At 35.9% G+C, this 23,765-nt stretch overlaps 3 protein-coding genes and 1 long non-coding RNA gene across 7 annotated transcripts; 3 read left to right on the plus strand and 1 right to left on the minus strand.

Moving 5' to 3' along the window:
* Positions 1-227: 227 nt before the first annotated feature.
* Positions 228-4,738, plus strand: LOC112051609 (cytochrome P450 6B5-like). The gene is made up of 3 exons (XM_024090323.2): positions 228-2,278; positions 3,275-3,528; positions 4,188-4,738. Exons 1-3 carry the CDS (start codon positions 1,167-1,169, stop codon positions 4,361-4,363), a joined length of 1,542 nt encoding a protein of 513 aa, XP_023946091.2. The 5' UTR covers positions 228-1,166; the 3' UTR covers positions 4,364-4,738.
* Positions 4,739-13,901: 9,163 nt separating this feature from the next.
* Positions 13,902-16,960, plus strand: LOC112051574 (cytochrome P450 6B5). Of its 4 annotated transcripts, none has more exons than XM_024090285.2 (4): positions 13,902-14,029; positions 14,410-15,575; positions 16,005-16,258; positions 16,350-16,960. In XM_024090285.2, exons 2-4 carry the CDS (start codon positions 14,464-14,466, stop codon positions 16,514-16,516), a joined length of 1,533 nt encoding a protein of 510 aa, XP_023946053.1. In that variant the 5' UTR covers positions 13,902-14,029; positions 14,410-14,463; the 3' UTR covers positions 16,517-16,960. The 4 variants fall into 4 exon arrangements, with proteins under 4 accessions (XP_023946053.1, XP_023946055.1, XP_023946056.1 ...); XM_024090287.2 differs by having other exon boundaries at positions 13,912-14,042; XM_024090288.2 differs by lacking the exon at positions 13,902-14,029 and adding an exon at positions 14,149-14,283.
* Positions 16,961-17,924: 964 nt separating this feature from the next.
* On the minus strand, positions 17,925-22,048 carry LOC112051577 (translin). The gene is made up of 7 exons (XM_024090293.2): positions 21,867-22,048; positions 21,597-21,684; positions 21,035-21,131; positions 20,779-20,894; positions 19,545-19,627; positions 18,751-18,842; positions 17,925-18,124 (listed from the first exon to the last, which is right to left on the minus strand). Exons 1-7 carry the CDS (start codon positions 21,942-21,944, stop codon positions 17,962-17,964), a joined length of 717 nt encoding a protein of 238 aa, XP_023946061.1. The 5' UTR covers positions 21,945-22,048; the 3' UTR covers positions 17,925-17,961.
* A 136-nt stretch (positions 22,049-22,184) lies between these two features.
* On the plus strand, positions 22,185-23,692 carry LOC128198953 (uncharacterized). Its single transcript, XR_008251656.1, has 2 exons — positions 22,185-23,200; positions 23,453-23,692. It is a non-coding gene; the product is annotated as an uncharacterized LOC128198953 (long non-coding RNA).
* The last annotated feature ends 73 nt before the right edge of the window (positions 23,693-23,765 follow it).

Raw genomic sequence — 23,765 nt, forward strand, 5'->3', positions numbered from 1 at the left:
AACGACATTGGCATCAGTATCGATCACTAATCACTCCCTGATAATAATTTTCGAAATATAATTTTCATGTACAGATTTGACCTCTACAGATTTAGTAGAAGTATAATGTACCTACCTTAAAAATTGGTCCCATTTCATTTTCATGAAAATCGGTTTAGTAATTTTGTGTTACAATCAAAATAACTGAAATACGTCTTTGGTGACAGTTACATTTTTATATTAAAAAGAAAATTCTTTTTTTTATTCTTTACAAGTTAGCCCTTGACTACAATCTCACCTGATGGTAAGTGATGATTCAATCTAAGATGGAAGCGGGCTAACTTGTTAGGAGGAGGATGATAATCTACACTCCTTTCGGTTTCTACACGGCATCGTACCGGAACGCTAAATCGCTTGGCGGTACGTGAAATTCATTATTCACATTGACCTCTTATATATTTTTTTATAATCTCGATATTTCTCTCTCATCATTCTCAACTACCTACAAAGACTAACTTACTGGACTCACTGGACTAACGATGCACTTTAGATTGTCAATACCCATTTCATACGTGCGTAGTTATTTTTTATTAATGAGTTTACGTATAGCTTGTCAACTTCGTTCGTAACACTCCCGATGTTCCGCGCGGGCCGAAAGCGTGTAGTGATGAATGAAAAACCCACCACTGATGCATCACTTTCCCACACGCACGATTTCACACCCGCGCAATCTTTCCACCTGTCGCCCGCATATCTTGTGAGTGTTATCAACGAACTTGCCAGACTGTACCTACATCTTGATTACTTCAGTATATCCGAATAATTAAAACTGTCTTTCTTAATTTGCCTATCCAGTCACCAAAAAATTGATCTACCATAAACCTAAATTGTACATTACAAACTTGAATTTATATGTATAAAATACATAAGTATTACTACAACAAAATTGATCTACATATATTTATACCTACTAGTAGGTTAGGTACCTACTACTCTAACAGTGGAATTCTAAGATTATTAAACTTGCGAAGTCATTGTTTTTCTGATTAAAGATTCGCTGATTCCAAAAATACTTAGGTAGGTAGTTAGATATGAGATAATGGCACAATCTTAATTATATTAAACAAGTGTATTTGACAAATGATAAAACTGCTAAATCGGCTCATTTTCTGCCAGCGACTGTCGATATGATCACGTTTTTCCTTTTGTTCGTTTTAATTTTAGTATTTTATTACTATGGAACGCGTAACTTCGATTATTGGAAGAAAAGAGGTGTGAAATATGAAGAGCCTCTTTTCTTTTTTGGTGGCAATATCAAATTTTACATAGACAATGTTAGTTTTTCTGAACGCTTCGCAGCTCTTCACCGAGCTTATCCGAACGAAAAGTTCGTTGGTTTCTTCGAAGGTAATGGTCCCGCAATACTATTTAGGGATCCCGACTTGATAAAACACGTTCTGGTGACAGATTTTCGTTACTTTCACCGTCGTGGGGTAAGTTTGACTAAGAATGTTACCGAACCTCTGATGAAGAATTTGTTCACTGTCGACGGTGATATATGGAAATTGATGCGGCAGAAGTTAACGCCAGCCTTTTCGACGAGTAAACTAAAAGCTATGTTCCCACTTATTATTGAAACAACTGAGAAATTAACACGGATTGCCAACGACTTAGCAGAGACGAAGGATGAGGTGGACGTGCGCGAACTTATGGCAAGGTTCACGACGGATTTCGTGGGTGCATGTGGCTTCGGCATCGACTCCCAAGCTCTGAACGAAGAGGATTCTGATTTCCGTCAGCTAGGAAAGCGTATTTTCAATCCTACGACGCGGGATCACTTCGTGAATCTAATAAAGGGGATGTTTCCGGATACGTTTAGTGAAGTGCGTTTCTTTGCCCCCGAAATCGAGGAGAAAACATTTTCGATTGTAAAACGGATCATGTCTCAGAGGAATTACAAACCTTGTGGGAGGAATGATTTTATTGATATGATGTTGGAGTTAAGACTGAAGGGGAAAATTGTCGGGGAATCCATAGAGAGGAGGAATGCTGATGGTACTCCTGAAATTGTAGAGCTAGAGCAAGATGACAAGTTGCTTGCCGCGCAAGTATTTATATTCTTCGCCGCTGGCTTCGAGACTTCTTCGTCAGCCAGCAGTTTCCTTCTTCACATGCTGGCGTACCATCCGGAAGTGCAGGATCGTTGCCGGAAAGAAGTAGACGCGATCCTCGAGAAGTATGACGGAAGACTTTGTTACGACGCCGTCAAAGAATTTAAATATTTGCTGATGGCTTTTAAGTGAGTATCTTCTGTTTATGGCCCGGCTAGAAAAAAAACCACTTGCCATATTTGTGAAAAGTGAAGAAACTATTTTCTCATATGCAAATCTGAATGTGAAAAGTTTGTAGTAGTTTCATTATTGTGTAGGTATATTCTTAAAGGATATGATAAAAGTAGGTGCCCAGTGTTTAGTTCTGATAGGTCAAATCCTCTTATCCGTTTTTAGGTGATTGAACGATTTTAAAATGTCCAAAAATATCCGAATCTTAGATCCACGCGGCAGATAGGTAAGTAACTAATTATTATTAGCCCATTTTAATAGTCCACTACAGAACAGGGTCAGGACTCTCTTGTAATTTCTTATGGTGATATTGTTAAACTGATTAACGACCTCTATCAGATGTTAATGTTAATTACCGGAATCGACGGCATAACGTAATTTATGAAACACGGGGTAGTAACGTCACCAACTTCCGAAGTCCGGGCTGAGAATTTTACATGAACATTTCATAATAGAAAGAATAAAACCGGCCAAGTGCGTGTCGGGTCACGCGCAGTGTAGCTTAAGTAAGCAATTTAATCCCCTGCAATGCACAAAAATACTGATACTGATACCCAGTCCCAAACCATGGGATAGATGATAAAAAATTCATCCTCACATGTAGGAACCCCAACTTTTTTTTTAATTTTGTTTGTACCACTTTAAAGACGTAATTATAAAGATACCAATACTAAATTTCATATATCTAGTTTTAACAGACTAGGTATACCATTTTCGAGTCAAAATACTTTTCAATATTCTATTTTACGACTTTCTTCATGTTTTTAATGTTCATAATCAAGATAAATTACAGCTTTCTTGTAGTCTTTGCGCTAAACCTCTCGGACGGACGGACGGATGGATAGACAGACGGACATGATGAAACTATTAGGGTTCCTTGTGGACTACGGAACCAAAAAATCCTATCAAAGACAGAGTGCTTTCCGATTCTATACTGAAGTTTGTTTTTTCAGGGAAGCGCTGCGTCTCCTGCCATCTCCCGGTTTTCTGCTAAGACTGACTTGTGACAAGTACCATATCCCGGGCACAGATGTATCAATAGATGAAGGGACTACAGTAGTTATATCTTTGGAAGCTTTGTTTTCTGATGAACGATTCTTCAAGGACCCAGAGAAGTTCGACCCAGAGAGATTCCATCCGCATAAAATTGGCGAATTAGATAAAAGCATTTATATGCCTTTTGGTGATGGACCGCGGGCGTGCATTGGTAAGTTTGCATCTAATTGTGCCCGAAGATTTCACTCGCGTAATCCCATTCCTGTGGGAATTTAGGGATAAAACTAGCCTGTAACAGACTATCTATCACTATGCTAAATTTCATCCAAATCCGTTCAGAGTGCCTAGTGGGAGTTTTCAATGTTTTTATACTGTGGCGATCGCGTAAAAGTAAACGCTACGCTACCCTAACCACCCGGCAGTTTACTTATATCAAAAAAAATCTTGATAATTCTTCTTTAAGAAAAATATCATTACTTTATCAAAAAAAGTTTGCTACAACGTTTTATGACATTTTTAATTAAAAAGCTAAAAAGCTTAAATCGTTGACCATACAGCCTGAGTTTTAAAATTTTTTGAAGAATTATGATTGGTTTATTTGTTCGTTTTCTTGTTGCTTGCAGCTTGTAAGCTTGTTGGTAACAGAAAAAAATAATACAGTTCGCTGGACCGACGTTGTATGGGCCGGTGGGCATTCCGTTTTTCCAATTTTCCGCGCAACTTTCTTAACTCTCCGTTCCGTAAGAACTTTCTATAAAGTATTAGTAACAAAAAAGTTTTTATCCTAAATATTTAAGTATTTGATCTCCATACTCCCGCCGGAAAATTAAATAATTTGTGTAAGTAAGCATTTTCTTTGTTTCATTTCAGGAGAGCGTATGGGCATTATGCAATCGCTAGCGGGAGTGGCTACCATTTTGAAAAACTTCACGGTGACGCCATCTCGTAGTTCACTCCGGAAACCACGCATCGATCCTAAATCAATCATCGTACAATCCATCATCGGAGGATTGCCTCTTTCATTAAAACGAAGGCAGAAAACTTGAAATTTCAGAAAATTAGATTTCTTTTATTTATAGCAAATACACGTGTCTTAGCCTTTATCTACGTATTTGAATATACAATTGCAACAATGTTTTAATAACCTTATATTAAATTAAAAAAAAAAAACATACAGCCGAACGTAGAACCTCTTCCTTTTTGGAACTCGGGTAATAAAATATTTGGTAGATCGGTGGCTGAAAGATATAAGATTTCCGCATACACTATTTCATTTATTTCTAACAAGCGTTCTATATATTTGTAAATATTATAAATACGCTGAGTGATGCCCTTCCGCCGCACGCCTAAGTAACCGGTGATACCTAAATTATTGTATTGCGCAGCTTAACGCACGATGTGACAAACGTCATAAATTTCCTTTCCACTATACTTACTATTATTTGTTTCGTATCAATGTCCGGAATCCATCTTGAATCCATCTTGAGAGAAGCACTCATCTTTCCTTGCCGGATGTCAGCTAAAATCACCTCTCCGATGGTGGCGCCCCCTTGCCGCAACCTAATACCTATGTACAAGTGACCGTAGCGAGCCGAGTGAATGTTCGCCATTAAGCGTCGTTTTTTCACGCCGTTCACATGTCAGCCATTGTGATCACGGAAAAAACAATTTATACCTACATATTAGGTGCACATTTTATATTTTCTGTGTGAATAAACCTCTCCGAAAATGGAGAACGTAAGTGATTTTGTTAAAAGTGAAATTAAAACATGCACGTTCTCCATCGTCGAGTTCCAGCGGCAGCGGTGGCTGTGATCCTACGAGAAGTAAAGAGCAGAGCATGTAAGGCTTTGCAAACCGTGAGTTACGTACAGTTTAAATTTTATTACAACACGTCACATTTTCAACAAATCCTATGAATAGAAATAGTGAAAATACGTGTACAATTACAGACAAAGCGACGGTAGTAACGATTGATCTTGGCTGCAAATTAGTACGAAATTGTTGCAACTTTATAGGAATCTATTTACTAAAGCGAGTCATAAACCTCATGAATTTATTCAAACATCGTTTTAAATACGAGTATTGATAAACTATATATTGTTAATTTTCCCTTTGTTACGACTTTTCTTCACTTAAAAGAAAAATGTGGGTACCCACATTTTATCATTCACACCCGGAGTTAGTATGAAAGAAAACGTTTAAAGGTACATAATTGTGAAAGAATTGCATTCAAATATACTGGAATGTTCTTTCGCAGCTTTGTAAAACTTCTTAACTTGCGAAATAGTTGTTTTACAAGAAAGCGTGACAAATATTAGTAGACTTTAGACTTATTACTCCGAAAGGTCATCTATACATACAAGTACAAAACAATGGTAGGTGAAATGATTTTATCAATTTATTTTTACGTGAAATGAAAATTTTAAATATGATGTTTTGTATAAAATTCCTCCCAAGTGCAAAGCGATTTCAAAACAAGGGGGGGGGGGGGGGGGTGGCTAAAAAACTTACCCTTGATACACTTTATTTTATTTATTTTTATTTATTTATTTAATTATATATAATAATTACATGATCAAAATTAAAAAGGTGCAGACATAAACTTGTTAAAGTTTTTCTGCGCACCCTTCGCCGTTGACAATACTGTAATTAAATCTACTACTATATAATACTCTAATACTAATCTACTATGAACTTAAAAATAATTAATAATTAGAAAGTGAAATCTAATTTTACAATTAAAAATACACATAATACATAAAAACACTACGTTTAACTTAAAAACAATAATTAGAAACAAAATGTAAACAAAAACAGAAAAGGTGGGTATGAAGTGAATAAAACTGACATCTGAGTGATATTTGTATATACAGGCTGTTCATACAATAATTGGTAATACTTATGTTACTCATATTTATTAGTGATAACTTTTAGATAATACTCTTTTAATTTTTGTTTTATATTTCTTATGGTTAGAATGTCTTTTAATGACTTAGGAAGCTGATTAATTAAATTAGGAATAACATAATTAAGTTTTCTTTTTCCGTAAAGGTTATTATAGTTAGGTAAGAGTAGTTTTATTTTATCAAGTCTTCGTGCTGAATAAGTTTTCGATTTTTTTATTAAATTTTCTGTGAAATAATGTTCAATCAATAAAGAAAGTTCAACTTTTTCATGTACAGGAATAATTTTACAATATGCGAATAATTGTCGATAGTCGTTTTGGAACATGTTTTTAATTTTATTTGGAACCAATTCTTTTAAAATACGCAACTGCAGGGAAAATACATGATCAAGGTGAGTTTTAAATGTTCTACCGTAGCTTGATAAGCCATACGATATAATTGATTCAACCAAAGATTTGTACAGTAATAATAGTGTTCCGTATGGTATTTTACCTTTAATTAAGTGAAATTTTGCCAGTATTCCTCTTAATTTATCACATACATGATTGACATGCTCTTTCCAGTTTAGTCTGTCGTCAATAATGAGTCCAAGGTAGGTATGTTTATTTACTAATTCGATGTCACTACAATTACAAGATTTTAGACGCGTAGTGTTGGCAGTATGAAAACATTGATGATTGTGCGCAATTAATTTAGGTTTATACGTGCTTCTGTTATTACTTGTACTAATGTACATTAATTTAGTTTTACTCGCATTAAGAACCAAACCGACATCGTGTGACCATTTAGCCAGTAAGTCAAAATCATTTTGAAGTCTACCTAGGGTCTCTTTGATATCGGTTCCTGCTGCAATTATACATGTGTCATCTGCGAACTGATAGATATCACATTTTTTGATCAGATTAGGTAGATAATTAACATATGAGACGTAATGCAAGGGTCCCAGTACTGAACCCTGCGCTGTGCCTTCAGTCACCTGTACTGGAAAACTATCTGCATTATTGACTCTTACTTGGTATGATCTTTTATGGAGATAATTTTCACACCAATTAAGGAGTTTGTCGCCGATGCCACAATCACTAAAACTTTGCAACAGTTTATCGTGTCTGAGAGTGTCGAAAGCCTTGCTGTAGTCAATAAAGACGACCAGAACATGTTTTTTGTTATTTATGTGGTCATATATCTTATCTGTAAATGCTGAAAGCAATTGTGTGGTATTTTTTTGTGGTTGAAAGCCATATTGTTTAGCTGATAATATGTTATTGCTTCTGTAAAAATTATGGATTTGTTCGCTTAAAAACTTTTCTACCACCTTGTCAATGGTGGGCAAAATAGTTATTGGTCTGTAATTATCAAATTCCACGCGACTGCCTTTTTTATATATTGGCCTGACAATGCCAGTTTTTAAAAGAGGGGGATATATGCCAGTAACTACGCTAGTGTTTATTAAATGTGCAAGAACTCCTTTGATTTTTTCACATAACATTTTTATATCTATAGCTCTTATTCTATCAATTCCTGGAGCTTTATTACTATTCAAGGATTTTATAATTGTTTCTACAGATTTAGAGTCAGCTGATCTATAACGCATACTAACATTCGCTGAGTATTTGAAAGAAGATCTGTCCAGCAAGGGTATAGAACATTTAGGTATTATTTGTGTTACACTATTCTTAAACGTATTCGCAAAACTATCTGATATATTTTTTGAAGTGTTACCAGGATTACAGAAAGAGCTTAACAAAACTTCATCAACAGAACATTTAATTTTACCGGTTAATCTATTAAGGATCTCCCACATTTTTTTTAGATTATATTTATTTGAAATAATATCTGCCCTTGTATGATTATTTTTGGTATTTAGAATTAACTTGTTTGCGTAGTTTCTTGCTTTATTGTATTTTTGTTTTAAAATTAAATTATTGGTGTTTTTTATCCATTGTTGAAATAAGTTATCTCTAAATTCACAAGCATTTATAATTTTCTTCGTAATCCAGTTGTTGTTATTGCGAATATTATTCGAATTTACTTTAATTCTGTATTCAGATTTACTATAACATTCTAAAAAAGTTTCGTGTATTTTGTTGTATATATTAGTAGGACATGTCATATTACACATAGTTTCCCAATCCACTTGGTCCAATAATGTGAACACCTTCTCATTATTTAAACGTAATTTAAACTTATTTACTGGGACACCCTGTGTTCGAGCGCCGACGCAAGCGAGTACAACAGCCCGGTGATCAGCTAGTTTAGTACCGAGTGCTGCAGTATAGAGGTCGAGTGTGCGGGATCGCGCGTAAATGTGGTCTATGCATGATTTAGTTAATCTTCCATTTGATAATTCAATTCTCGTATGCGCTGTGATTCCACACAAAAGGCCATAACTGTGTAACATGTTATTATATTTATGTTTTATAGGATTATCAAGTTTCAGGTTAATATTTATATCTCCTAGTAAGTATAAATCAGTGTTTTTTTGGGTATTTTTCAATAATAGATGTAATTTCGTAAATAAATAAGTTTTTACTTGAGTTAGGAGGACGGTAGACGGCACAAATGTTCGCAGTGTATTTTGTGTTAGTTGTTATTGAGAAAAATATACTTTCAGAGTGTAAAGTTTTCGTGTTTTTAATGTTATATTTATGCTTGTCACTTACATATACAATAATACCACCACCTTTTCGGTTCCTTCTTAAAGCTGTAAACATTTGGTAGCCCTGAATATGATACAGACAGCTAATGTTATCTGAAATGTTAGCTTCAGTAAGTATAATAATATCAATACATTTATTTGAACATGTTATACATTGTTCTAGAGCGTAGAAATTTTTTATGAGAGATCGGATATTAAAATGAATACACAGTAGGTCCATATTATTTTTATGAGGTACATTCATTATGAAATCATTAATATTAGTACAGTCTGTGATCTCAGTAATTTCATCTTGCAAAATTGAGTCCATATTAAAGAAATAATTTTAAATAAAAGTTGTTTAAGAATAAAAACGCCTTAAACTACCTGATTTGTAATGGAATGTACATCCTCTAGGGTTCTTAAAGTAAACTTAGTTCCAGAAACAGAGCAAAACTGTCTTGTTTCTTCATCGTGACATTTCAAGAACAACATCTATTATACTTACCGATAATTCAAGCTAACGTAACGAAAACATTACATTACATGTACCATCAGACATTTTTAAATGGTGTTCATATCTTCAGACCATATCGTATACCTATTTCAGTTTTAGTTTCTACTCATGCAGCGTTTCAGATCTAAAACGTACACTGTGTAATTATACTCAATACCTATTAACTTTTGCTACACAGGTATACGTAATGTTTATTTTAGAACTGGCGCAACACAGCTTTGTCCATTTTGGTTTTGGTACCAAGACTGAACCAAACATTCCGACCAATCCTAAACTTGACTTAACTGAACGCAACTGATGGAAAGAGAAAAACCGCTTTCGCCTATGCAACCAATTTTGCACCGCATATTTCTAAGGCTCGATTAGCACTGAAGTTTAGACAAACAGCAGCTACTTCAGCTGGCCTAATTGACATTCGGTCTATAAGCACCTAAAAACCTTTGCAATAACAACGAATTGGGTGGCACGATTCCAAGAAATCGAGGAACAAGTGTACCTTTTCTAGAATACACCCTTTAGACTGTAAGTCGGTCCTGGTACTGACACAATACCTCGGGATTGTCGGCATAACTTGGATACAAGCAATGTAAAGTCTTTGTAGGAGTCGTATGTGCTTAACGCTATGCAAGACACTTGAGCGACATCTTCTTAAACGTAAGAGGTAAAGCAATGCTAATCTCATGTGGACTGGACTGACACTTTCACAATAAGGACTGTAAACATTAGAATGGATAACCAACTCCGAGAAGTCTGTGCTGACTCCGATACTTTGCCTCAAGTTTCTTGGCAAACTGGGACGCAAGACGCAACGCCAAGTCCCCTTGTCGGAGTCGAAGTGCTTAACGCTACGCAACAGCGTATGTGCATAACGCTATGCAAGACACTTGAGCGACATCTTCTTAAACGTAAGAGGTAAAGCAATGCTAATCTCATATGGACTGGACTGACCCTTTCACAATAAGGACTGTAAACATTAGAATGGATAACCAACTCCGAGAAGTCTGTGCTGACTCCGATACTTTGCCTCAAGTTACTTGGCAAACTGGGACGCAAGACGCAACGCAAAGTCCCCTTGTCGGAGTCGAAGTGCTTAACGCTACGCAACAGCGCTTCAGCAACAGCTTCTTAGTCGTAGGTGGTCTCTCTGACAAATATCAATCTCTTAAAGAGAGGCTGACCTTTGCGACCTGTGTGTGTTGGGCCACAGTCCTTCGAGCAGCTAAGTCAACAGGTTACGTTTACAACACGCCTGTTGCACTGCCTAGGACGGATAAGCAGGCTACACAGTTGGACAATGCAATACTACAACCGACTGCTGCCGATAAGTCAACATAGGTGGAGCAGGGCGACTATTCCTATACCGTTGTGCCCAGATATAGATTAATAGGTCAAGAATACCTATAGAACACATGGCAAAACACCTATTGGCCATGCCAACACACACTCATATTGGCTTTCAGATGTGGATTGAAAACGCAATTCAATGACATGAAATTCACGATGTCTTGGACGAATGACTCGCATGGTACGCACACCACAAGAAAATGTACTGCGATATTTTATCAGCATTGTCGATTGCAAAGTGCTTAGATGCTTCTTCAGATCTATAACCGATACGTGGATTGCTTATATAAATAGAACAGAGTTATCTAGCAGTCACATCAGGTCCTAACAAAATTAGACAAATAAAATATTTATATAATAGCTCAATATTTCCTGGACGGGTTTAATACAGAGTTGTCCTCTCGAGTCAGCAAACTTAGTCAGAATGATTTTTCTTTTTGACGTGCGACAGCTATATTATTTCAAGTGTGAGACACGCCCAAAACAAGCGTCTTGTGTAGGAACTACTCATGCTGAATAGCCTTTCGAGAGCAGATGATCAGGACTAGTAAGCCTTATACACAACAACACGTTATGTGTACTAAAGAAGCACAACTGGTTGTCTCTTCCACCAAACCTCATCGTACACGGCCACCGGAATCATTCCAGTCATTTCGAGCGGAAAGCTATTAAATTTTAATTTTTTAAATATGGCGATCACACACACACCACAAAACAAACAGATGCACATGCCCCAGTGATTCAAGATTATAATTACTGAGCCTCACCGATTTTGAGTGACTAGAAATGTTGATCCATTGACCTGATCAAGGGCAGCAGTTATCAATATCCAGCCGGCGCTACAATCATATGATAAAGCCAGTTTGAGACAGATGTAAAGAAATGGTGTATCCCACAAACCATTGAATTTATATTCTACAATGTTGGACAAATAGTTTGCTATCTGTCTTGGATGACAAAAGTATGCCAATACAGAAATCGGTACCTAATATAAAAAATTTACTAATTTGACTAGTAGGTGAGATGGGCTTATATTAATGCTTCTTCACGTTGGTATCGATACCCAAAGCTATTTCAGTATCGGAAGAGAAGTTAAATTGGTATCCTAAACTTACCACCGTATTATATAGTTTCACATGATCCTGACAAAATCAATAATTTCTACACCCAGCTTAGCAAAGGCTTCTTCACCGTTGAACATGGATTGTCATAATTTTATCAATCAAGATACTAGTACAATGAACAGCAGTGACGTGCACCTCATACATGCAAAGGATTCGCTTCTACCGGACTCATTTACCGTCATCATAATCAGCCGGGCCTGCCTACTTATGGGATATGGAGCTTGAATCCACCATGCTGCTACAGTGAGGTCTATTATTTAAGTAATTAAAATTCATTTATCGCCAGAATGATGAATCTAATCATAATAAATTACATTTTGATGTGGCACAATCTGTCTGATGGGTTGTGGTAAGTAGATTATTTATAGGTACATATCCTAGTTCCTGGGCGTGTCACTGTTGGCTAACATATTTGGACTCTAAAGTGCAGAGTATCATTAAGAAGCAATTCATATAGAGTTTTGAAATATAATCGGTAAAAAATCCAAGTATGGTTTATGGGTTTAAGCAACTGCTTTGTATTGCTGTAACTGAATGACAAAACATAACTAATTTAATAATACTAGGAGCTATGTTACGCATGCATCTTGAACAATAATAGCTTAAATAAAATTGTTTTACAAGATCTGTAAAGCAAATCTTTCATCAGATTCTATCCATTTCTAGAAATTCGGACGGATTTGGAAGTCAGATTTAATTACTAACATCTAGAATTCTAGAAAATCACTGATTATGAATTCCAAAATAGGTATACATAACTGGATTACCTAGGCCACTATCAAATTCCTTAACATACATATTAAGAGTATATTTGTTCTTCAAAATTGAGAATTTTCATTTATTCAAAAATACTTTTCAGTATAATTCACATTAAAGCGTCAACCTTGCGAGCACCAGGTGATAACAAACACTTCACTCAAGATGGATTCCGGACATTGATACGAAACAAATAATAGAGAGTTTTAACTACCAATAAAACTTACCTATTATTTTTTCATCAATGTCCGGAATCCAGGTAAGGCCTACCTGGTGCATCATGAGTATAATAATGGCGAACATTCACTCGGCTCGCTACGGTCACTTGTACATAGGTATTAGGTTGCGGCAAGGGGGCGCCACCATCGGAGAGGTGATTTTAGCTGACATCCGGCAAGGAAAGATGAGTGCTTCTCTCAAGATGGATTCAAGATGGATTCCGGACATTGATGAAAAAATAATAGGTAAGTTTTATTGGTAGTTAAAACTCTCTATTTTTTTTATTATTTACAAGTTAGCCCTTGGCTCTCATCACTCACCTGGTGGTACCTAAGTATGTAATCTAAGCTGGAAGCGGCTTAACTTGATAAGAGGAGGATGAAAATCCACACCTCTTTTGGTTTTTACACGATCTATTGATTGGTTATTTTTTTCAATTTCAATGCCTTTATTATTCCTTACATTATTACATTAAATAGGTTTTTCAATTAATAAGAGTAACTGTTTTAATTTTTTCTTCTATGTTAGTATATTGTTAGTGTATCTGTTTTAAGTTAAGTATGTTAGTAAGTTAGTTTTATTTTTAATTAATAAAATCTATTCAACTAGTAAGGACCCCTCATTGGGTATAGGCCTCCTCCGACCGATACCATTCAGTTCTATTATTTGCCACCGTGAGCCAATTTTTGCTTGCTTATTGGACGATATCGTCGGACCAGCGCGACTTTGATCTGCCTACTTTTCTTTTTCCTGCTGGGCCAGGCCACGCGGTAGTTCTTAATGTCCATGTCCAGCCCACTTAAACTTAAGCTTCAAGGCATGTTTCAATGCGTCAGTTAATTTCGTCTTCCGTCTGATCTCTTTACTTTTCATTTTACATATTTTATATAGATTGGTTATTAGTTTATAGTTATTAGCCATAAATTAAATAATGAAAAAATTTCAACAATATTTTATTGTAACTCACAATTAATTTGGGAATGGTAATTTAAAATCTCGCGCCACCGTTGCTCGCGGTCGCAACCTAAATAATATGTCAGAATTTGTGGTAATTCGCTTGTGCGCATCGCGTCAATCTCCATAGACAAGAGAATAGTGTATCTTGATTGGTTAAACATGGGTTTGTTATTTTAGTTAAAAGTTAAATAGATTGGATATACAACAGATTATTTTAGGATACAAAATTATAAAAACTCGGACACGCCGCTGTAAGTTTGATATGTTCGTATTTTTTTACTAATATTAACATTCAAATAAAGTCAATAGTCAATATTCATACCGTTTATACCGGTTTTATACCGTTGCGCCATAGTTATTTTGATCTGTTTAATGTAAACACAAACAAAGTTATATTTGCGTAACTACGTTAGAGGCGTGTTACAGTTCACGAAAAAAAACTTCTGTCTTATTTTCTGTAGGATGTATTTTATATGCCGTCTTCCTCTATCTATCTAAGTAAAAGGTCTACTATTTTAATATATTGCTTGTATGTATGACAGATTACAATGCCACTTAAGTAATACATAATTATAATTATCACATCTTATCTTTATCAAATTGATAAAATAGTGAATTATATTTTTTACAGCAACCAAAACATTGTTTACAACAATTTTGATGTGCATATATTTTGTTTGCGAAAATGATTCTATTTATACTGCTTGCTATATTAGTGGTTGTTTTATACTTTTACGGAACAAGGAATTTTGGTTACTGGAAGAAAAGAGGTGTAAAGTATGAAAACCCTATAGTATTTTTTGGCGGAAACATTAACAACTTCTTGGAAAACATTAGCCTTTCCGAACGACTATCAAACTTATATAAATCTCATCCAAACGAGAGAATTGTTGGTCTATACGAGGGAAATAACCCTTTCGTTCTGATCAGAGATCTAGATATTATAAAAGAAGTTTTAACCACAAACTTTCGATGCTTTCATCGTAGAGGTATCAATTTCTTCAACAATTGCAACGAACCGCTTATGATGAACTTGTTTACGGTTGACGATGACGTTTGGAAGCTTTTAAGGCAGAATCTTACTGCAGCATTTTCTAGTGGCAAGCTGAAAGCTATGTTCCCACTTATTGTGGAAAGAACGGGTAAATTAACCGAGATTGCCAAGGAACTAGCCGACACTAAAGAGGAAGTTGATGTCCGTGAATTAATGGCGAGGTATACAACTGATTTTATTGGTGCATGCGGTTTCGGCATCGAATCACAGGCGTTAAACGAGGAAAACGCCGATTTTAGAAATCTAGGAAAACGTATATTCAATCGTACAATACGCGATGCTTTTGTAGCTATACTGATGAGTGTGTTTCCAGAGATTTTTAAAAATATCCATTTCTTCGCACCTGAGATCGAAGAGACGACATTTTCAATCGTCAGGCAGATTATGGCTAGGAGGAGTTATAAGCCATCTGGTAGAAATGATTTTATTGATTTCTTGTTAGAATTGAGAGAGAAGGGTAAACTGGTTGGAGAATCTATAGTGAAAAGAAAATCTGACGGTAGTCCAGAAATAGTTGAAGTGGAGTTAAATGATGAATTGCTGGCAGCACAGGCTTTTATATTTTTCGCCGCCGGATTCGAGACATCTTCAGCAGCTAGTAGCTTTCTTCTACACATGCTTGCATTCCATCCAGAAGTTCAAGAGAAATGCCGCGAAGAAATAGACAGAGTTCTGGAGAGACATGATGGAAAACTTTGTTACGACGCAGTAAAAGATATGAAATATTTGGAAATGGCTTTTAAGTAAGTAGATAATATTCTACTTGGTTGGTTTCATATATCCCCTCTCTCTCTCTTATATCTTGAACTAACGGACACCCGCGACTTTGTCCGTGCTTTGACCTCCTTCATCCAACGGTTATCGAGATTTTGTGATGAATGGCCTCTCGCATTTATTCAGATTAAAAAATGAAAATGTTCTTGCATTACACGACTTCCTAAGTTACTTCTTATTTGAATCTCATACAAATCAGTGTTTTTTGCATTTTTAACTAACAAACAATAAAACATAATATTCCTATATGTATAAAGAGCACCAAATGTAAATATTTATTTACATTTGGTGCTCTTTATACAAAAATATTAAAAAAAATCAAAATATCACGTTTTGCTTTTAAGATAAGTAACTAATTGAACTTACTGTTTAATAATGTACAAAAATCTGTCTTTCAGAGAAAGTATGCGATGTCTGCCGTCCCCTGGTTTCCTGCTAAGAGTAACTTGTGACAACTTCCATATCCCAGGCACTGACGTCGTTTTAGAGAAAGGGATGAGAGTAGTAATATCCACTGACGGCTTGTGCTCTGACGAAAAGTATTTTGAAGATCCGGAGATATTCAGGCCTGAGAGATTCCATCCAGATAATATTATTAGCATTCAAAAATTTACATATATGCCCTTCGGAGATGGGCCTCGAGCTTGTATAGGTATAATATTTATTTTAAGTTACAGAATCATTTGATTGCCTAAGATATTACTGTACCTTTGGTTTATTTTATTCAAAAGAATTTTTTTTAGGTGAACGAATGGGCGTGATGCAGTCATTAGCCGGAGTGGCAGCCATTTTGAGAAACTTTACGGTGGCGCCATCTCGTAATTCGTTACGAAAACCGCGCATCGATCCGAAATCAATGATCGTACAAACTATTCTCGGGGGATTACCACTTGCACTTAAGCAAAGATAGCGTGCTGCGTGATGCCAAAATATAATATTAAAACGTGAATTTGTGAAAGATAAGAACTTGTATAGCGCTTTGGCTTTTTAAAAACAAGATTGTGCATTCGCTTAAATAATTAACATATAATGATTAATTGTAGAAGATTGAATTGTGTTTTTTCGGAACTTAAATAAAACTCGGAAACTGACTCAAATCAGCTCTGCCATACATTTTAGTATGGAAGCGCGCCGATGAGTATATTGCGCGGCCGGCGGCCCACAAGCCACAACTCTTGACTATCCAAGTATTCAGTTCAGCCGGCCACGAGCAGTCAGAGAGGAGTCACTTCCAAGTTTTCCAATAGGTATTTATATTTTATAAATCTTTTGTATTGTTCTTTGTTCTATACTTATTGTGGTGCGAATGTAATATTTATTAAACGCATTATATTATTTCACTTGTTACATACAAGTAAGTTTAACTGAACCGACCCGGCACAATCGTCTTCGACGAGACGAGACATCTTACAAGACAACTTTATGGTATAACTCAAATAGTCATAAATTACCCATTTTCCAGCCAATTATCCAGTGGAATCATTGTGTTAATACACACATTAATAACACAAGGGTTTGGCAGAATAGTTATCATTTATTTTAGTAGTACTACCCACACTTTCAAGTCTATTTGTATTGTACTTGAATTTGTATTGTTGTTGTTCTCAATTAAATTCCATGTTTTTTTTGTATGTATGTTACGCGATTACTCGAAGACCCCTGCCTATTTGAATAATTATTTTTTTTGTTTGTAAAGTATACTCCTGAAGTGGTCCCATTGTTATCATGTCAGGATGATGATAAGATCCTGGAGAAATCGAGGGGAACCTTCATAAATCGTAAGGGCGACTATAGCGTTAGTTAATATTTTCATTAAGCACATTAAAACACTACAATTTAATGAAGGTCTGGAGTCGATCTGATAATGAAGCCGAAACACAGACCAGGGAACTCTTCTGCGGTTTACAGTAGTTACCTTGTGTTTGGGCTTGATTAAATTGGGTCGACGAGAACTTTCCACCTAGACGGATTGTGACTGTTATTAGGGGTTTGGTGATGAAGACGAAGGACAGTTAAGGGAACTCCTCAACGGTTTACAATAGCTACCTTGTGATTGGGCTTGATTAATTTGTATTGATGAGAACTTTCCACCTAGATGGGTTGTGACTGTCATTAAAGGTTTAATGACAAGTAATGGACATAAAACGTACCGACTAAACTAAAAAGCGAATAATAACATGATATTATTTTGTTTTACCTGCTGATCAGTTTGAAGGCGGTGCTAAGCTGTGTTAATTTAAACCGTTTCTGAAAGAACACTGTCTGAAAAACCTAAATCTTTGTGATATTCTTACATGGCTTAAATGAATACAATTGGGTCAGCACCGAATTTATTTAAAAATGTAAAATTTAAAACTAAGAGTCAGTCTTATCGTCCGGCATTTCCAACGCATCTTGCGCCTCCGGTTTGGGCAACCCCTGGATATTCAGATCACAGACAACCTCCGCTATTTTTTTCACATCATACTTCAGCGCGTCAAATCTTTTGCGGAGATGATCGTTTTTAAGATTTAATAATCTGAAAAAAAAAATACAATATTGTTTTAACTTACTTTTATTCTTCTCTTATTTATTTATTTGTTCCTTTTTTTAACTTTTAACAATGTTACAAGTACAAAATATAATACAAAACACTATTAAAAATTAAAAAAAAAAATCAACCCGAAGTTAAGCGAAAGCTTCGAAGCTTTTGGCTGTAAGACCATTGACTGTGACAACTATCGGGACAATAATAGTCGACTCAATATTCCACATGGCGGTAATCTCATACCGGAACGCTAAACCGCTTGGCGGTACGTCTTTGCCGGTACGGTAGTAACTAGCCACGGCCGATGTTTCCCACCAGCTAGACCTAGACCTAGACGAGCCGGAGATTGAACTCAGGACCTCCGCCTTGTTAATCCACTGCGCCACGGAGGCCGTCAAAACCTCGACTTAGAGGGCCGTTCTGGGTGTTTCGGCCTGAATGGTCATTCCGGGTGCTTCCATAATCGTGAGTACTTTATGCTTGTGGGAATTGATAATGTTGCTTCATTCCAATGACGAGAGATTTGCAGATGCAAGCAGGCAATTAAATAATTCTTGAATTTAATCTAATTTAGATTTCATATAACTTTGTACGAGATTCAAGGAGTTTGAACATACCTGAAGCCAGCATCCAGCTCTATAACAAACTTGGATATTTGCAAAGGCTTCTCACAATCACCACGAGTTACTGAATTCACTGCTAATCTTGCCTGGAACATATTTTAAACTTTATGTGATATTTAACAAGTAAAGTATGAAATCCTAAATGACTTGTCCCAAAATGGGCCTTTAATATTTACAACTTATAAGCAGGTCGATAGTATTTTTTACAGATAGAAGATACAAATTGCTATTGAGAAAATAATTTTCAGATTTATTAGATAAATATTTGTTTTGTTTCGCTCCCTTGTCTACAAGTTAAACATAAACAATACAGTAAATGTGTTCAAAACAGTCAATAAAAAACCTGGAACAGACAGAGATGCATCAGCAAAAAAAATCCTTAAATTGCTTTAAAAACAATCTGTCAGGGAGAGAGTTACAACCATTTTGCCATGATAAAAATTCTTAATTAATGTTGTCAGATCATCAAAAAAACATTTTATTTAATTAATTTTAAAAAAATGCGGGTCCCAAAAATTTTTTTATTTTGGGTTTTAAGCCCTATTTATATATATAGTATTTTATGTTCTTTTAAGATAAAAATAATTTGTTCTGCTTAATTGACACTCGGAATAAAGGCCCAGCCTCCATACAAAATTGGGACATGTCCTTTGAGGTTAAAAGCAACTATTAAGTTTCCTGCATGTTATTCTTATTGAAAATCATGCATTTCAGAACAAAAGATACGTAAAAAAGACAGATTTATGTTTTTAACTTAAAAACATACCAATTAATATAAACTTACTGACCAGTTCTGAACATAGACACAGTAGACCGATCAAGTAATCTTCAAGATCCAAATGAAAGCCCGTTGTTTGCTCCACTGCACCTACTGTAACAATTCCAGTATATATCAAGTTCTTGGAAAGGTTAAATATTTGGTATATCACACATTGACCTCTTATAATAAAAGGACGCACTATCATCTAGAAACTTTTAGTTTACTTAAAAACTGGCCAATTTTGCTTTGACAGTTTTAGAATTATTGGTAAAGAAAATTATACCTAAAAGCCTTCAAATATAGTCCAATATTCAATAAAGTCCCAAATTCAAAGCAAATTGAACATTAAGGATTGAGATTAAGGTTGAATTTGCAAATGCGACTTCTTGTATTGAGTGCTAAGAAGTTGTGTTTGGCACTCATTGAGTGGGGACGTTATTTTGTTGCTGATTGTGCATCCACTTTTTAATAGGAGATCGATGACATCACGCGATATTGCGTGAAGCAACATGTACCTAAAGCAACATGTAGCCTGTCACGCGACGTCGCGTGATGATACCTTGTCATAAAATATACATAATTTTCATTATTAACAGCCGAACGACGTCCACTGCTGGACATAGGCCTTTTGCACGGACATTCGAACACCACAGTCTCGAGTCGCCAGCATCCAGCGGCTCCCTACAACCTGCTTGTCCTCTGTCCATATGGTGGGGAGTCGCCCAACACTGCGCCTTCCGGTGTGCGGTCGCCATTCCAGCACCTTTGGACCCCAATATCCATCTGCTCTTCCAACTATGTGGCCTGCCCATTGCCCTTCAGCTTTGTGGCTTCCTGAGCCATGTCAGTAACTTTGATTCTACTAGAGGCAAGAGGCCTACGTCCATCGGCTGTTAATGATGATGATGAATGCTCAAGGCACAATAAATAAATTACTGTAAGGCACAATAAATAAATCGCGGGAAATAAATTTACATTCAATTAAATTTTTATCTAGGCTATCTGAGTAATCATAACTCTATAGCTTGGTAAGTTTGTTGATGACACTCCCATAATATGCAAGCAACAAAGGGGAAGGAAAGTTTGGGTGTGAAGTCGTGTGCGCAGGGCAGAGTGATGGTCTGCGCGGGTATGAAGTTGTCCGCACGGGGCATTGCTTCCCCCCTCCCAGCCCGCGCGGACCTTCGGGAGTGTTACATACAAATTTGCCAAGCTTATAGCATTTTGACTTGACAATGAATAACATGATCATCATAACTTACTGCCTAATACTTCAGCAATAGTCTCAAGACTGGCCAGTATACCCTTCTCCAGCCATATTGTCAGTGAAATGAGGTAACAGTACCTCTGTGTCATGTAACGCCAGTGGTCATGATACCTGCAATGAATTGCTGAGAATTAATAGTGTTATCTTGACCAAATAACACAGCATTTCAAAGGAACAAGTTACTAATGGAACCAAAAACGGGATAATAGTAATAAGGTAACGGGCAAAAAAAGTGAAAATGAGTATCATACTTATAATAATCTGTGGCGGGGACAATTTCTTTTAGCTTTACATAGCCCTCATTTGCCTTGTTGAAGAGCTCGCGGGCCTTCAGACATGCTGGCAATACTGGAATATAATGAGTAATTTTTTTTAAATAATAATACTGGTTTGTTAATGTCATTGGCAATGTAGTAGTAGTTTAGTGGTTCTCAACAGAGAGGAAATGGGTTCAGTTACCATTATGATTCAAATTTTTTATATTTTCTCAATTGGCTCAGGTGTGGTCTGATAGTAACTTGCACAGCCGAAGCCTAGGCCGTGGCAAGTTACTACCCTACCAACAAAGACTTCATCATCAACAACCTAGATTCGGCTCAATGTTGAGCGTGAGTCTCTACTCAGAATGAGAAGGCATAAAAAAACCTAACCACTCTAGATAGTAGTAGAGCCCCAATTTTATGCTTACACTAGGGCCCTTGGTTACCTTGCTACGCCACTGCCTCTATTAAGATAATTTAGAAAAATATGAAATCGCCATTTTATAAAAAGATTGGAGGGTTTTTTAAAGATTTAATTGTCAACAGTACTTACTTCCTTCCTCACTATGGTGTATAATTTGAAAAATTGCTGATATCTCCCGCGCCAACTGGTCAACCTCTTTGCATATATTTCGTATACCCTAAAATTAAAGTAGTAATTGTATATGTAATTGTATGAAAAAATTAAAAACAAAAAGCATAAATTATAATATTAGCTTGTAAAATAATCTAAATCCCGCAGAGCCATTATTAGTCAAAAGTATGAGGGACTATTGATCACAGGACTTGTGGATTCTAACCTATTCTGTTTTAATCCACTTACATCACGAACTTCTTGTTCCTCCTCCAGGGACTTTTGGAAAGCGCTATATATCGAATTGATAGCTGTATCCTCAATCATTTTCTTTTAATTAGTTTATATTAGTGAATTATTGAACTCTCAGTGTTGTTTTCTATTTTGATATTTTGTTTTTCTTAAATTGTCCACAGACACAGAGCAATGAGTACAAAAAAATACAGACTATTGTTTTTTATAGACTTTAAGGCTCTGAGTTCTTGCCTTTTTGAGCCCAACGCCGTAGTTATAGAAGTTTTTATTTTTTGTGACGTTACTCAATTTAAGAAAAGGATCTATGCATCGAGTAGGTGAATCTACCCAAAGACGTTGCAAACATAGTGATTATGATTATATTAAACTGTTTGGACCAGGGGCCTAATTGTCTAACGCAAACGATTGAATTTGACAGTTGAAATCGTACGTTTTTACTTGTCAAACGGCTATTTCGGATTGTGTAAGCCAATGGAAAGCCATCGGTTGGGCATAGTTAGTTCATTACGATTAGATCGTTATTTTTATACGAAGAGTGAATGATTTGTTAAGATTTGACAGTTATTTGCGATTGTCTTCGAATTGTGTAAAGTTTTATGTTCATGGCTTATGTCAAAAACTTACGATGGGTCTTGAGTCACCTTTGATCGTAAAACGGACAAATTGTGGATGTCCAAAATTCCAAAATGATAATTTATATTTTATTAAATATCTAAAATTAATATTTTTTTTCCATTCTAAATCTCTCAATTCAGTCTCCCCGTCTACAGTTAGCATTTTTAGGACGAAACTTTGCGAAGTGTTTTGTTTGTAAACAATGAACTCTGTTAAAAGAGTAATAAATAATATATTCTTTGCAATGAACCTATAAAGTCAAAACAATGAAGTTAATTGAGTGCTATTAATCGATGTAAATAGGATGCTGAGACTTGGACTCTGAAAGAATATACACGCTTTAGAAATGTGTTGAAGAAGAATGCTTGCATATCCTGGACACAGTCTCACTTCTCCAAGAACTGGGAATCAAACAGCATCTTTCTTCCAGCATTCAATGTCTTCTTACACACACTTTTCTTTGGATGTACCAGAGAAAGAGACGATAAGTCCATAGAGCGATATAAACTCACTACCTACGATATTTAATACCATACCATGTTTTAGATTTCTGCGACATCTTGCATGTTGTTGTATCCAATGTGTTGGGATCTGTGTTCCAGGGCTTATGTGTGTGGTTTAGTTAAGTTTGCTGGTTATTAAGCAAAAAGGAATCGAATTTCATTTTTAAAATTATGACTATGGCGAACAAACTCTTTCGTCATCGCTCATAGGTACATTTACATTTTCTATTGGTGCATGCCCACCCTAGGAATCCTAGGATTCTGAGCTACCGAATAGGAATAGGAAATAATAGTAGATAAGCCAATGGGTGGGAGTAGAATAGGATAGGAATAGGGAATGAGTCAAAGCGAAGCTTGTCTGTCTGCTATATTATCTTAGTACACAAACTACACTTACATTGAGACTAAATGTTGATGTGTGTATTTTATAATATGCTCAATATTAACAATTTTGCTTTACAGGATATTTGGAATATGCCCTTTAACTGCAGACTCCAATATTGCAAAAAGCACCTGCAATACAGTGGAATAACATATTGGTGTGCTGAAGAAAAGATGGCAAAGGCTTTTAGCTGATAGGACATTGTACTGATGACCCTGTTATCTGGTCAAATCATAAATGTGTGTGTATTATCGAAATATTTGGATAGATTGTGAAACGCTGATGATATTTGATATTTGAAAATAAAAGAATACTTACTTTGCTGAGTTTGTTTTTTGTAGTCTTTTCCAAAACTAAAGCTTTCAGATTAACATTTTACTATTATTTTTTTTT

The sequence above is a fragment of the Bicyclus anynana genome, chromosome 18 (assembly GCF_947172395.1).
Source record: "Bicyclus anynana chromosome 18, ilBicAnyn1.1, whole genome shotgun sequence".
NCBI classification, from domain to species: domain Eukaryota; kingdom Metazoa; phylum Arthropoda; class Insecta; order Lepidoptera; family Nymphalidae; genus Bicyclus; species Bicyclus anynana.